General features: G+C 37.7%; 1 protein-coding gene across 1 annotated transcript in view; it reads right to left on the bottom strand.

Moving 5' to 3' along the window:
* Window positions 1-12,805, bottom strand: part of LOC127056817 (connector enhancer of kinase suppressor of ras 2-like) — a 523,096-nt gene extending 510,291 nt beyond the window's left edge. The window contains exon 1 of the mRNA XM_050965117.1: window positions 12,625-12,805. Within this exon, the coding sequence (XP_050821074.1) occupies window positions 12,625-12,691 (67 nt within the window). The 5' untranslated portion in view covers window positions 12,692-12,805. The remainder of the gene's footprint in view (window positions 1-12,624) is intronic.
* Window positions 12,806-13,010: the final 205 nt, after the last annotated feature.

The raw sequence follows: 13,010 nt of genomic DNA, 5'->3' as shown, positions 1-13,010 counted from the left end.
ACACAGCTGTATAATGAAAATCATTATGGAAACAGAGGCAGAGATATGGGGAAATAATGGTCTAGAATGAATTTGGTCCTTCCCCTCTACCCACAGCCTGAGTGGTTAACTGTCTACATATGTACCTTCTAACCAGACACTGTAAGTTTGGGCAATGGTAACCACTGATCTGACAGAAGAACAGAAAATATTTTTTTTCTTTAGAGGATTACATTGCCAATCCTCAGTTTCTCTCAAGATATGTAATAAGAGCCAGTGGATCTATCCTGTCAAAGACATCTATTATCAGGGTTATTTCATCACCTTTAAGACACCAGATAATGGACTAGCTTTAGATTGGGTGCTGTGGAGTGGTACACGTGGAAGAAATTGCCCAAATTTACATTTGAGGGATTGGATTACACCATAGAGAAGATGGCAAACCTTGTTCTTCTGAGAGAAAAAGGAATATGGTGGAACTGCATCTGTGGTCACAGTTTGAGAATCCGTGGTCCTTTCAAGGATGATGCATAATTGAAGTGGTCAGAGACCTGTTGAAATGGTCAACTGCTAGTAAGCAACAATGAACCTCAGTTTTGCCTCTTACTATTATGAGGCTGAATGGAGTGTGTCACATCCAACCAGCACAGTACCATTCAGTGAAAAGTAAGCTTTGTGCAAACAATGAAATTAGCTTAAAGGTCTTCAGCAGGAAGATAATTTGTACATCATTTGAACATTCTGCAGTGAGGAAGGCCATATAAGAACCTGGATATATAGTTATCTTAACAAAAGACAACTTCTGTCACTACAAAGGAGTCTTCAACATTTCTAATGGTTGGATGACATTCATGTACCTGTTTTTGATATATTGAAACTACAGAGGATGACACAGGTATCACAACAATGAGCAGATATAAAATGGTACAAGAATGGTGTCAAGGCTGATCCCCACTCTGGCACTTCAAGTGCAGAAGATGAGGGCCCGCAAGGATTTTAAAAATGAATACTAGCCACTCCAGGCTTGTATTAAACCCCCAAGGTTATAGCTTTTCTCTGACCTTGACTTGGTAAACGCTGCCACCACCCAAGCGAAAAACTGCCTCTTGCATATCCTGGAAAAATTCACTTGGGAAGTTTTCCCTGAGGCCCCTCGGTTTTTCCACCCCTCCCTCAGGGAAGCCAAGAAAGAAAACAACAAAAGGGAAACCTAGCTGTTGCCACCAGCTAATTGAAAAACATATGTACAGACCTTTTAAGACACAAAACCAATCAGGTTCTTAAAAGTAAATTTTATTAGAAACAAAAAGAAAGAAAATACAACTGGAACTTAGGCTATTGCTAGATTTTAAAAGAGCAATTCCAAAAATTAAGCACTCAAAATAGCTTCCTTGGGGGTTCAGCTTGAAGGTTACAAGCAAACAAAAGCATCTGGGGTTAGTACAGAGAAATCCACAAGCCTTACAGAAAATAAAAGAAATAACCCTAATTGCATCTATCTAAACATTCCCTGTCCCAATGAATTATTCTAGGTATGGACGATGACTTTTCATACCTGGTTCAAACTTTACACAGCATTTCAGCTGCCCCCATCTCTTCTGTCCAGAGAGAACAACAGAGAGACAAAGGGAAAATTTTTTCCAATTTTAAAAAGTTCTAGCCTTCCCATTGGCTCTTTTGGTCCGGTAGACTTGGTCTGGGAGACTTTTTAACCCTTTACAGGTAAAGCAAGCAGCCACCCAGAGGGACTTTATAGCTAACTGGCTGGCTGGGTGTCCATAAAAGGGAGCTACCTCCATCCCCTTCATTTATTGCAAATGGCAAGGAGATTTTGATGGACTTGTAGAAACATCTATTACACCTTTACAAGAATAATAAACTAAAAATTCTAGAGTTTAAAAGCCATCTTTGTGACTGAATCAAAATTCAAAGATGGACAATACACTGCTGCCATGTGAAATTCATAAGCACAACACTTTGAGCTAAGTGCTTCTTTTTATGTTTTTACACATCGTAAAGCAAAAAAAGTCAAGAGGAAGGCAAAGCCAAGCAGAACAATTTCCAGGCAGGAATCCTGACCTGGCTTCACCTCTGAGTGACCAGAATCTCCTTCTTTCCCAGGATAACATCCCAATGACTCTCCAAATCTACAAAAAATTAGCCAATCCCCAGATGATGTTCAGAGTGAAAGAAGCAGACCTCTTCACGGTACACAGAAGGCTAGAGTCAGGGCCGGCTCCAGGTACCAGTTTAGCAAGCAGGTGCTTGGGGCAGCCACTCTGGAGAGGGGCGGCAGGTCCAGCTATTTGGCGGCAATTCGGCGGATAGTCCCTCAGATCGCGATCGCGGCTTTTTTTTTTTTTTTTTTTTTTTTTTGCTGCTTGGGGTGGCAAAACCCCTGGAGCCCGGCCCTGGCTAAAGTAAAGGCTGCTCTGTCTATGAGCTTGAATCTATTCTGTAAAGTCACTGTTCAATGAGTTTTCATTTCAATAAACCATTCACAGAATAGCTAGAAAGTGCTATATCTCTTTTACAATTCATACTTATTGGAAAGCAGTTGGTTGAGAATGTGAATAGAAAACCGTATCAAGCATTGTATTGGCTTCTGGATGCACCTATGGGGAATTGCTTAATCAGGAATAATTTTATTTTGGTACATCACTGTAGCACTTCACAAACACAGGTTTACAATTTGTCACACTTTCTTTATCCTGTGCTATTGTTCATGGAAGCCCCATCTTTGCACACCTGGAAAAAAGAAAAGTCTCAGACAATCAAAAAGCTGAAACTTCAGAAGAGATATTTAGTAGCTCTGAACAAAACTGCAAGTCCCACTCCTGCAGGCTTCGTAGGTCGGGGTCATCAACAAGACTGGAGTTAGAAGGGCACATTGTTAATAGTATTTCTTACCTTTTCTATTTTATTTATTTATTTATTTTATTTGCTGTTAGGTCCAGTGTGGGTTGTATTACCCAGCAAGATACCTCAGGCTAAATTATAAGATTATTCAGTTTTACTCCCAAACTGACATATATTGGTACTGAAAAGCAGTGTTTATTGTGTACAGACATGCCTTATGCACAAGCATCCAGTGTGATCCAAGAATGATTAAAGGTCTTGAGAACATGACCTATGAAGGAAGGCTGAAGGAATTGGGTTTGTTTAGTTTGGAAAAGAGAAGACTGAGAGGGGACATGATAGCAGTTTTCAGCTATCTAAAAGGGTGTCATGAGGAGGAGGGAGAAAACTTGTTCACCTTAGCCTCCAATGATAGAACAAGAAGCAATGGGCTTAAACTGCAGCAAGGGAGATTTAGGTTGGACATTAGGAAAAAGTTCCTAACTGTCAGGGTAGTTAAACACTGGAATAGATTGCCTAGGGAAGTTGTGGAATCTCCATCTCTGGAGATATTTAAGAGTAGGTTAGATAAATGTCTATTAGGGATGGTCTAGACAGTATTTGGTCCTGCCATGAGGGCAGGGGACTGGACTCGATGACCTCTCGAGGTCCCTTCCAATCCTAGAGTCTATGAGTCTATGAGTCCCCTATCACTGTACATGCAGCTTTATATACCTGCTCCTGACAGAAATAATCAAGCTTTCACTTGGGTTAAGATATTTACATGCCAAGCCACATGGATCATACACCAGGAACCATAGTCTATATACCTGAATATACTGTGAGAGTCTTCTTCTGAGGATGAATTGGAGACAGCTTCTCTGTGAAATCTGGGCTAGTCAGAATTGCCTCACATGCCCCTTATTTGTCCATGACTTTTCTGGCATGCACATTGGTACAAATGCCACCCAGAATGGAATTCTCCTGTAGAGTAACTTGTTTCTAATACTGACTTACAAACCAAGTAATCAGAAATACTGTACTATTAAACTATAAAAGCACCCACTTTCTCTTACACCTTCTCCTCTGAGAATCAGACTGTTATAAACCTATTCTAAAAATAAGTGTCAGGTGTTACTGAATGTTACTGTACCTGTGCCAATCTCATTCCTACCAAAACATTCTCCCACCAGCTGTAAAGAAAGGAACAGAATCTGTTAGTGACTCAGAGTCATGGGTTAGAGAGGGAAGATAGTGTCTCCAACACTATGCCGATGAAAGATAATTAGTGTGATACTCTCATTCTTTACCACTCTATATGCCAGACAGCAGTGTATGTTACTGTGGATCCCCCTGTACTTCCTTAAGTATGAGTGCCTTATTTAGTGTGGTTTTCAAAGTCCAAGTTTGAATTCTGAACCCAATTTCTCCTTCTAAAGTAACAGTGCAACAGGGAGAGGTACAGAGGGGTGGCCTTTTAGGACTCTGCTGTGCTATCCAAAGTGACCAAAATTGTAAGGAAGGAGATGTGTCATGTATAACATGAGTCATGTGCGGGGTAAGATTACAGAGCGAAAAACAAGTTATTCTAGAGATGCATGCTAATCATGGATCTGGCTGCCTATTTAGATGTCTGTTCAGATTCCAAACAATGGACAGATATTTTTAATTATAGATAACCTACTAAAAGTGAGTAACATTTAGCAACTGTTAAAAGAGGCATATTCCATCAACTCATACTCCTCTCTGCAAATAGTCACATTTTACTATAAATAATCTGAATTTGTTTTACAAAATAAGGAAATTAGAGAATTTAGCAGTAAATCTGCCGGTACTATTTAGGGAGCATTTAATTTGCTAGTGCTACATTTCTTTATGCAGTTAGTGCAAATTTACAGTTTGCTCTGGGGAGGTACATAAAACAGTTTCTATTTGCTAGGTCCTAGAAAAAAATGGTGGTGTGATATAGGTGCAGATACATCTCAACAACATGGAAAATTGCTCTAATACGGATATAGCACTGAGAATGCCCCAGTCAGTCTTGAATGATCCACTTGTCACGACTCAGAGGGAAGGTTACAACAGAAGGTGGCTGTGTGTTCTTAGGGAAGGTGGAGAAGGGAGGAGGGGATTCAGTCAACCAGCCGTTTTGCTGTCTCACTGACTGCCTGCTGTTATATAGACTTGAATTCAGAGTGATGCTTTTAATATTTAATGCCTTGAATGTACTGGGTCTTAATTATCTTGTCAGTCTTCTGACACACTTTGTACCGTCTTGCCCTTTTAGATTAAAAGGAACAGGGCTTTTGATCGCAGGGTTAGTAGGAATAAAATGGGTATATTTTTGTTTCTGTTGCCCAGTATCTGCAGAGAATGCCCTGCCTTCTGATCTCTGAAAGGCTGTCATGTTAGCTTCTTATAATGAGACATTAAGACTTTATTTCTTAAGGCATTTAGCACAGTGTAGTGATTTTGCTTTTAAATATTTTCTCCATGATTTTGCTAGGTTTTAACTGGAGTTTTAAGTATTCTCAATGCTATGTGTAGTACCTATCCATGTATGATACCAATGATGAATATGCACCATGCACATTATTTTTACTGCTCTAATTTCTATTTAATATAGAATACCAATATTTTCAATCTCCTTAGAGTAAAATGTTACAAAACCATTACATAACCTCTCTGACGTTTTGGCCAATGACTTATAGACACACTAATAACCAAGAATTAAACAGAAAAACTTAGAAGAGGGAGAATTAAAAGATATTGACGTTCCTCAGACCACCCCACACATTTTTATTCATCTTGGAAGGATAACTCACTTACCTGCACATCAAAAATTCTCTGGGGAAAACATTTCAAGACTTCTTTTCCTAAGGATCTGTGGGCTGAGGTCCTGAATTTCCAGATTATAGTCTCAAAATTTTATTAATCTAGACTGTTTTATATTTTCTCCTCCTCAGGCTGTTCTCCCTATCACCCAGCTATTTCAAACTGGATGCATTGCAGCATTGTCTGAAATGCCGATTCACAAGGCCTTAGTTTAAACTCTCACTGCATTTGGGAATGTCCTTTCATACTGGTATTCTGGAAGGAAAGACCATGAAATCTGAAGCAGAAAACCAGATCTGGTTTGGACCTGGCATTGTATGTACACCTCTACATCGATATAACACTGTCCTTGGGAGCCAAAAATTCTTACTGTGTTACAGGAGAAACCGTGTTATATCAAACTTGATTTGATCTGCCAGAGTGCGCAGCCCCCACCCCACCCCCCGGAGCGCTGCTTTACCACGTTATATCCGAATTTGTGTTATATCGGGTCGCATTATATTGGGGTAGAGGTGTATTAAGGATGAAGTTCATACATGTGCAGAAGGCCAGCACAAGGCCTGGTCTGAGGGCTTAAGTGGTGCATAGTCTTGGTGCAGGCCCTTTGTCCAAGATTGAATTTCACTTTAAATCCCACCTTCTTGTCACAATATAAAGTTCACAATCCTTTTTCCTTGATGGGTGAAAATTGAGTCCTCAGCAGTCTTGCCCAAAGTCCCTACCACTTTCTATTATGATGTTGAGCTTGACCCTCAGACTCCTGCATCCCCTTTTCACTTGATACTATTCAATCCCTTAGTTCTGTCAACAGGAAGGTGGAGGGATTTCCACTGGAGGATAAACCTAGTCCTCAAATCATAATAAATATTGCTTTGCTTTAATGATCTTACCTGATTCTGATTCTCAGACAATTGTCAAAAACTGTTGGAGGTGTGTTGTAGGAAATAATCCTGCACTGGTACAGGTCAATTTAGGTGGCATATTGAGTGTTTTCCATCTTCATTACTATGATTTATAATTCTGTGACAGTATTCTATAACCCAAGGCAGGTAGTCCCAATCGATGCCTACACTTACTATATATATATATAGGACAACAATCTGTACTCTTCAGCTTCTCCCATTCTGTAAACCAGTTCTTAAAAAAGAGAAAGCATTTGTGCTTTGGTTCAATTCACTGATAATCAGAAACTCTAGTTTAATTGTTCTATGAGAATGAAGGATTTAGCAATGATTACTCATCAGAGTCTTGTATTTATAGTGACCAGCACTTGCTGTGATTTCACTATAATAATCTTTTTTTAAAAACTTACAGTTATGATTGGCAAGAAAACAAAGGGATCCTTAGCAACACTTAACGGATTAGTTGTTGCAAAGGGATTATCGCCAAAAATCATTAGATGCAGTTTAAACCACCTAGAGGAGTCAGAGAAAAATTTTGGACAGTTCTGGCTCAACTCAATGATGAGTCAGAAATTGAAATGAGGAAATAGTGGGACTTTGTTATCCCAAAGGTTCCTTGGGAGCCATACAATAAATTCTTTGTTTGTTTGTTTGACTTTTGAAATTGGTGAGCCTGCAAGGGCAATGATGAGATACTTATTTTAGTTTCTTCTTGAAAATCCAGCACTACCCCTAAGGAAGTCTGTGCTTGTGGGCGCTCTCTTCTTTTCCAAATCTGTTTGTCTACGGGATGAATGGAAAGCATGAGGTGAACCCCACATTTTTCTAAATAATATGTGCACCAAGGTTATCCATTCAAGTTTCAGATTGTGTTTCTTGAAGTAGAGTTCTTGAAATATGGGATTTAGGGGGGGAAGGCTAAGTATCTTCCAGCTCAGTGCATGCAAGGCTGCTTTTGTGGCAGATCATAATATTTAGCAGAGTACCTCCAACATGTTTTAAGATTTCAAATATTGCATTTGGTAAATGTGGGAGACTCACTGTTTCTGACGTGTTGCTACAAGCAGGTAGTGATTTAATGAAAAGCAAAAAGACTGAAAAGGGGTTTGCCAGATCCCTGTGTGATGTGAATGTTAACAAGCACAATCACGTCATCAGCATCCCTGCTCTTCACCCCTCCCTCCCATCCTTCCTCTCTCTTCTATGAGCCAGCTTGAAATCAGGGAATTACATGCTAAGGAAAACCCTTCAGATAAACATATAATTATTCTGAACAGGATCAATGCAGCACAGTTAATCAGTTTACCAACTGAATTAATTTTTTTTTTTCATGTCTGCATCTCCTGTGGAGAATGGAGAAATTCAAGATTTAAGGGGGGAAATTGGTTGCATTTGTGAAATGATATTTATATCTGAGCATTCATTATGAAAAGAACCTCTACTGCAGGCTGTTTTGGCAGACAAACATTACTTTCCATCAGCAGGACTTTGAATAGCTGACTCCATGTGAAGTTATTCCTAAAAGTACACTTAAGAAATAGCTGATTTCCTATTTTAATTTCCAGCTGTTTAATAACATCCCATTCTCCTCAGAGCCCCAACTATTTGTGTTTTTGTTTTATGAAAACAGTGAATTGTTGTGTAGAAGCTTAAATTTATTTGCACAATATGCCAATTAGATACAAAAATGTTTTAAAGAAACTAATGCAAACTACTTAGTTCAAGAAGCGCGGTAAGCCTAACAGCTGTTATTTTAAAATCTAGGTAATAACCCTTTTGCATTTTATTTAAAAAATTAAAATTAAGCAGCCTGAATTTTATAGTTGTAAGTGCAATAGAGATTCAGAAGTACAGTTTGCAGACACCAAAACTGTTTTCTATACAGGGCTAGTGTCAGTCTTTGTGCTATTTACATACATATGAAAATGGGTGACTTTTCAGTTTAGAAGTGCACTTTTGATAAAACGTGGACTTAACTGCAAAGCTTCATTAGATTGTACAGTAAATAGAGGTGCTGATTGTTAATAGGTTAAAATGCATTAGAAGCCTCCAGGTAGTAGCATTACAGGAGTAAACATTAAGGTACACTTTGCCACTGAGTACTCATTTTAATATGCTCAGTTTTCACATAGCTAAACAGAAGAAAAATACATGAGAATAATTATGAAAATATGTTGTTTTACATATTTTACATTCTACAATGCTTGTGAAAATATTTTCCCCAACACTGTGACTAAGGAATTTAAATAAAATGAGGTAAAGATCACCCTCTTATATTAATGCTTTTAGTCCACAGAGATACTATTATTCCAATGAAAGTATTTGCTTGTGGTAAGGAAAGGATACACATCAGGATAAATAAAGCATCAATGATTTGTGTGAGAAAAAAGAAAGTGAAATACATTTGAAATATGGAAATAACTGAATCAAGAGTAATAGAAAAAACTCACTACAAATACCAAAAAATATTTTTTCAAAATCACACAAAATAATCCTTCTTTGAAAACACCTCTTTTTTTTAAAGCCACTACTTCTACAATATTTGTTAATCCTCTCAGAATATTTGTGTGTATTCTAAAGGCAAATTCAATAATACAAAGCTATACAGAGTCCTCATTGCCAGATCTAGAACAAGCTTCGAAAATCAGTTTCTCAAGTCTTTCACAGCCTTCCCTGGGTGTCCACAATGTGAAATCCAGGCAGTCTATTATTGAATCTGTTCCTAAGGAAGAATCCATGTATAAATACAAGATGCCACCTTACTATAATGCTGTTCCTGAGAGGCCATTAATTTATACATTGTGGCAAGTAATGCCTCTTAAAGGGAAGGAACAGAGGATTGTCTTTGGGTTGGAATTCAGGGTATGGCTACCTCTTACAACAGTATGACATAGAGTGAGATGCACTGTGGGTATTTAAGTGTCTTAAAATATTAACATCAATTTTGTGGCTTTCTTCCATGACCTCTTACATGACTCTGATGTTGCTGATACTCAGCACAAATTAGTTTGCAAAATTTATTAGCTGATTTTTTATTAAAAATAGTTTCAGTAGCTGCAATAAAAGTTATAAAAGACACAAGTTAATGCCTCTCACTGTGGTCACCTTACTGTGAAATGTGTTGTGACTAACAACCTTTAATATATAACCTTGTATTCAGTGTTGCTGTAGCCATGCCGGTCCCAAGATATTAGCGAGATGAGGTGGGTGAGGTAATATTTTCTATTGGACCAACTTCTGTTAGTAAGAGAAACAAGCTTTGGAGGTTACACAGACCTCAGACCTGAAGAAGAGCTTTGTGTAAGCTCAAACGCTTGAATTTCTCACCCACCTTGTCTCTTTAATATTTAAATTAATTAAGAATGTATTTTAAAGGAGAAATGGGGTACATTTTTACAGAGTCTGATTAGTGAACACAATGTTAAAATGCTACAGTTGTAATGTGTTGCTTTCTGTAGTCAAGGTTAAATTCTACCTTCAGAACATAGTAATTTTACTGCAAATGTCATAGAGAGGGGGTGTTATAATAGGAGTAGTTATGATATGGTTTCATGGAACTGGGAGCCAGGCTACATTATCCTTTTGTCCAGGAGATGTACAATATCAGTTTGGGGTACTAGTAATAGTTAAATTCCACATCTAGGTCCTTGTTACAAATTCTAACTTCTGATCCTTTTTAAATAAATACATTTAAGCAAGAGGTGCAGAATATGTCACAATATAAGTAGCTAAGCTGTCTTGTCAGGCTTTGCCATGTGAGCATTTTTGGAGGTAAATCCTTCAGTATGGGTGATTCATATAGATTAGTTACATATCACGTGAATGCCACTAGCAGTCTGCAGCTTCATCCTAACTAATGTATTAAAATCTATTTAGCAGAATAACTATAGCTAGTGAAACTGCTACACAGCATACAAAAGAAGCTACAATGCAACAGTGACAATGATGAACTCAATTGTAGTAAAGTTAGGGATTTCCAGCTGATTTTGAACTAATTCTTACCATATTCCATTGTCAGCTATGATATTGTATTTGTTAGAACCCTTTTCTTTGACTACATGAGGCGTTCAATAATATCTGAAGCACATATTTGCACAGGGCAAATATTAAGGTAAAATATGGCAGTGTAATTTGTTTGGTAATGATACACAAGTAGCTTGCATAGTCTTCATGCACACAGCACTCATATTACTAAAGAAAATCTCTCAATTCTATACATATTTCAGTCATAGATGCACTATACTTATTTATATTTGAATTCACAAAACCAGCCAAATGTTACATGAGGATACCCCAGTGTTTCTTGTGTGATATGTGACATGCAGGCTATATATAAAAATACTGTCAGACATAGCAGGTTTTTAAATATATAAAATGTCTCCCATTAAATAGGCAATTTAATATTGGGAGACTACATGGTGAACATCTGAATGGCACATTCAAAAAAAATCTCCTGTTTGTATGCACTAAAACTATTTGCTCATTGTGGAAAAGTTGCTGATGCTACTATCATAGTCTGTTACCCAAGATGTAGTCAGATTATATCAAAAGTATGAAGAGGTAACAGGGAATATTCTGAAATGCAGCAACAAGTATTATTTAAATATTACTAGTTGCATTACATTACAGTCTAACTCATAATTTTAGATACCATAACATTCTCTGTGACTTTTTAACCTTTTAAACACTGGCAAAGATCTATATAATCAGATTCTTCTTTTCACCAGCACCACCGTATGATTTCAATTAATGTAATTGGGCATGGCTATCAATCAAATATCAGGTGATTTCAAGATCCATCCTTGCTGACTGATTTATGATAATTAGCCTCTCAACTAGCCTGAGCTGAAGACACCTGAGAAAGAAACGACATGCATTTCCATAGATGCCATCTCCCTGGTTGTAGAGAGAGTAGGGTGTTTACAATTGTAAGATAAGTGACGATCACTTAGCCCAGTTGCAGTTAAGTGTGAAGATATATTTCAGCATCATTAAATCAAAGCCAATCACAAATTCATTATGAATGTGAAGGCTTTAAAGAAAACTACAGTAATCCAGTTTAACCCTATAATGTATTTAAAATCCCACTACAGAAAACATATATTCGCAGATACCTTAACCATAAAAATTGCAGCTATTTCCCATACATAATGGGAAAGCATTTTATAGTAGAAATTAGTTGGTCTGTGAGACCAGCACCTCATTAGAAACTGTATAACTATGGTAATGTGTGTGCTATGTAAGTATACTTTTTCCTATTCAGGAGAAATTTAAAACACTTATCACGAACAATTCTTTACTCTTCCATCCAAATCAATCTGTTTGCAATACAGCAGAGCACCACAAAAGAAAACATTTCACATCTTATTTCTGTGTTTATTAAACTAAAAATGTGCAGGGAAATCATAATCCCTGTCAAGTTATCTTGCTGGGGAAACTCTTCTAAGCTGTGCACAGACAAGCAGCCCTTCTCATTTCCTCTTGCACTCTCCATATATGGCAAAGACTGCACTGTCCACGGTACTAGTGATTGTCAGAGAAGCATATGCATTATACAAAACATAGAGATACTAACAAGAGAAGCTGGGAAGCCTGCACAAATCAAGATATAATAAAAGAATCAGAATTCCACAGTTCGGTCACTGGTACCTTGCCTTTTCTGTGTATCACCCTAAAAACTACACATGAGTGCTGCATACATGCACAACCACTGCATGAAGTCACCTGATATGAGCAAAACAAAGCTAATCAGGGAAAATTTAAAGACAACCAAACATAATATCATTACAGTGCAATGCATAATGGAGTCTTAAGGCATAAACACTATAGTTATGCCTGCATTTATCTACAAATGCATTAGATCACAGCTCAGTTCTCAGCAGAGATTCCAACAGCATGTTTTGCTGCTCATACCAGGTTTGTGTTCAGTCGGAGCTCTAAGAACTGTTGTATCAAACAGCATATGGATTGTTAGAACTAAACTAACTCTTGACAAAATAAAAAATACAGAAGCAGAAATGTAAATTTCAGAGTCAAAGCATAGATAATACATGGTAATAAATGATAGTACCTTTCATCCAATCCACTACTTGCTTGGGTGTCCACTTGCTAATAGGTTCCATAACGAGAGCCATCATCAGATCACTTTATTATTCACACCAAAATCAGAAAAAGACTGGGGAAAATCTATCAGAGCATGGCCGGGATGAGAAAGCTGTAGGATTTTACAATGCAGTTCAAAGACGAGATGATGCTTTGTCCCTCCAGGTTTCTCCTGCACTGATTCAGTAATGTATAAAATTACACTGCTTGATCAGCTCTAGCACCTCCCCCACTGCACACAGCCTGCAATACAGTGGAGCACACTGAATCAGGAAATGGTGCAGTATGTATATACTTACTTACAAAAGCCTATACCCAATGATCTACTTGTTAGACTGATATAAAATTATAGTG

The sequence above is a fragment of the Gopherus flavomarginatus genome, chromosome 8, assembly GCF_025201925.1.
Source record: "Gopherus flavomarginatus isolate rGopFla2 chromosome 8, rGopFla2.mat.asm, whole genome shotgun sequence".
Classification (NCBI taxonomy): Eukaryota; Metazoa; Chordata; order Testudines; family Testudinidae; genus Gopherus; species Gopherus flavomarginatus.
This window is presented reverse-complemented; position numbering and strand designations above follow the sequence as displayed.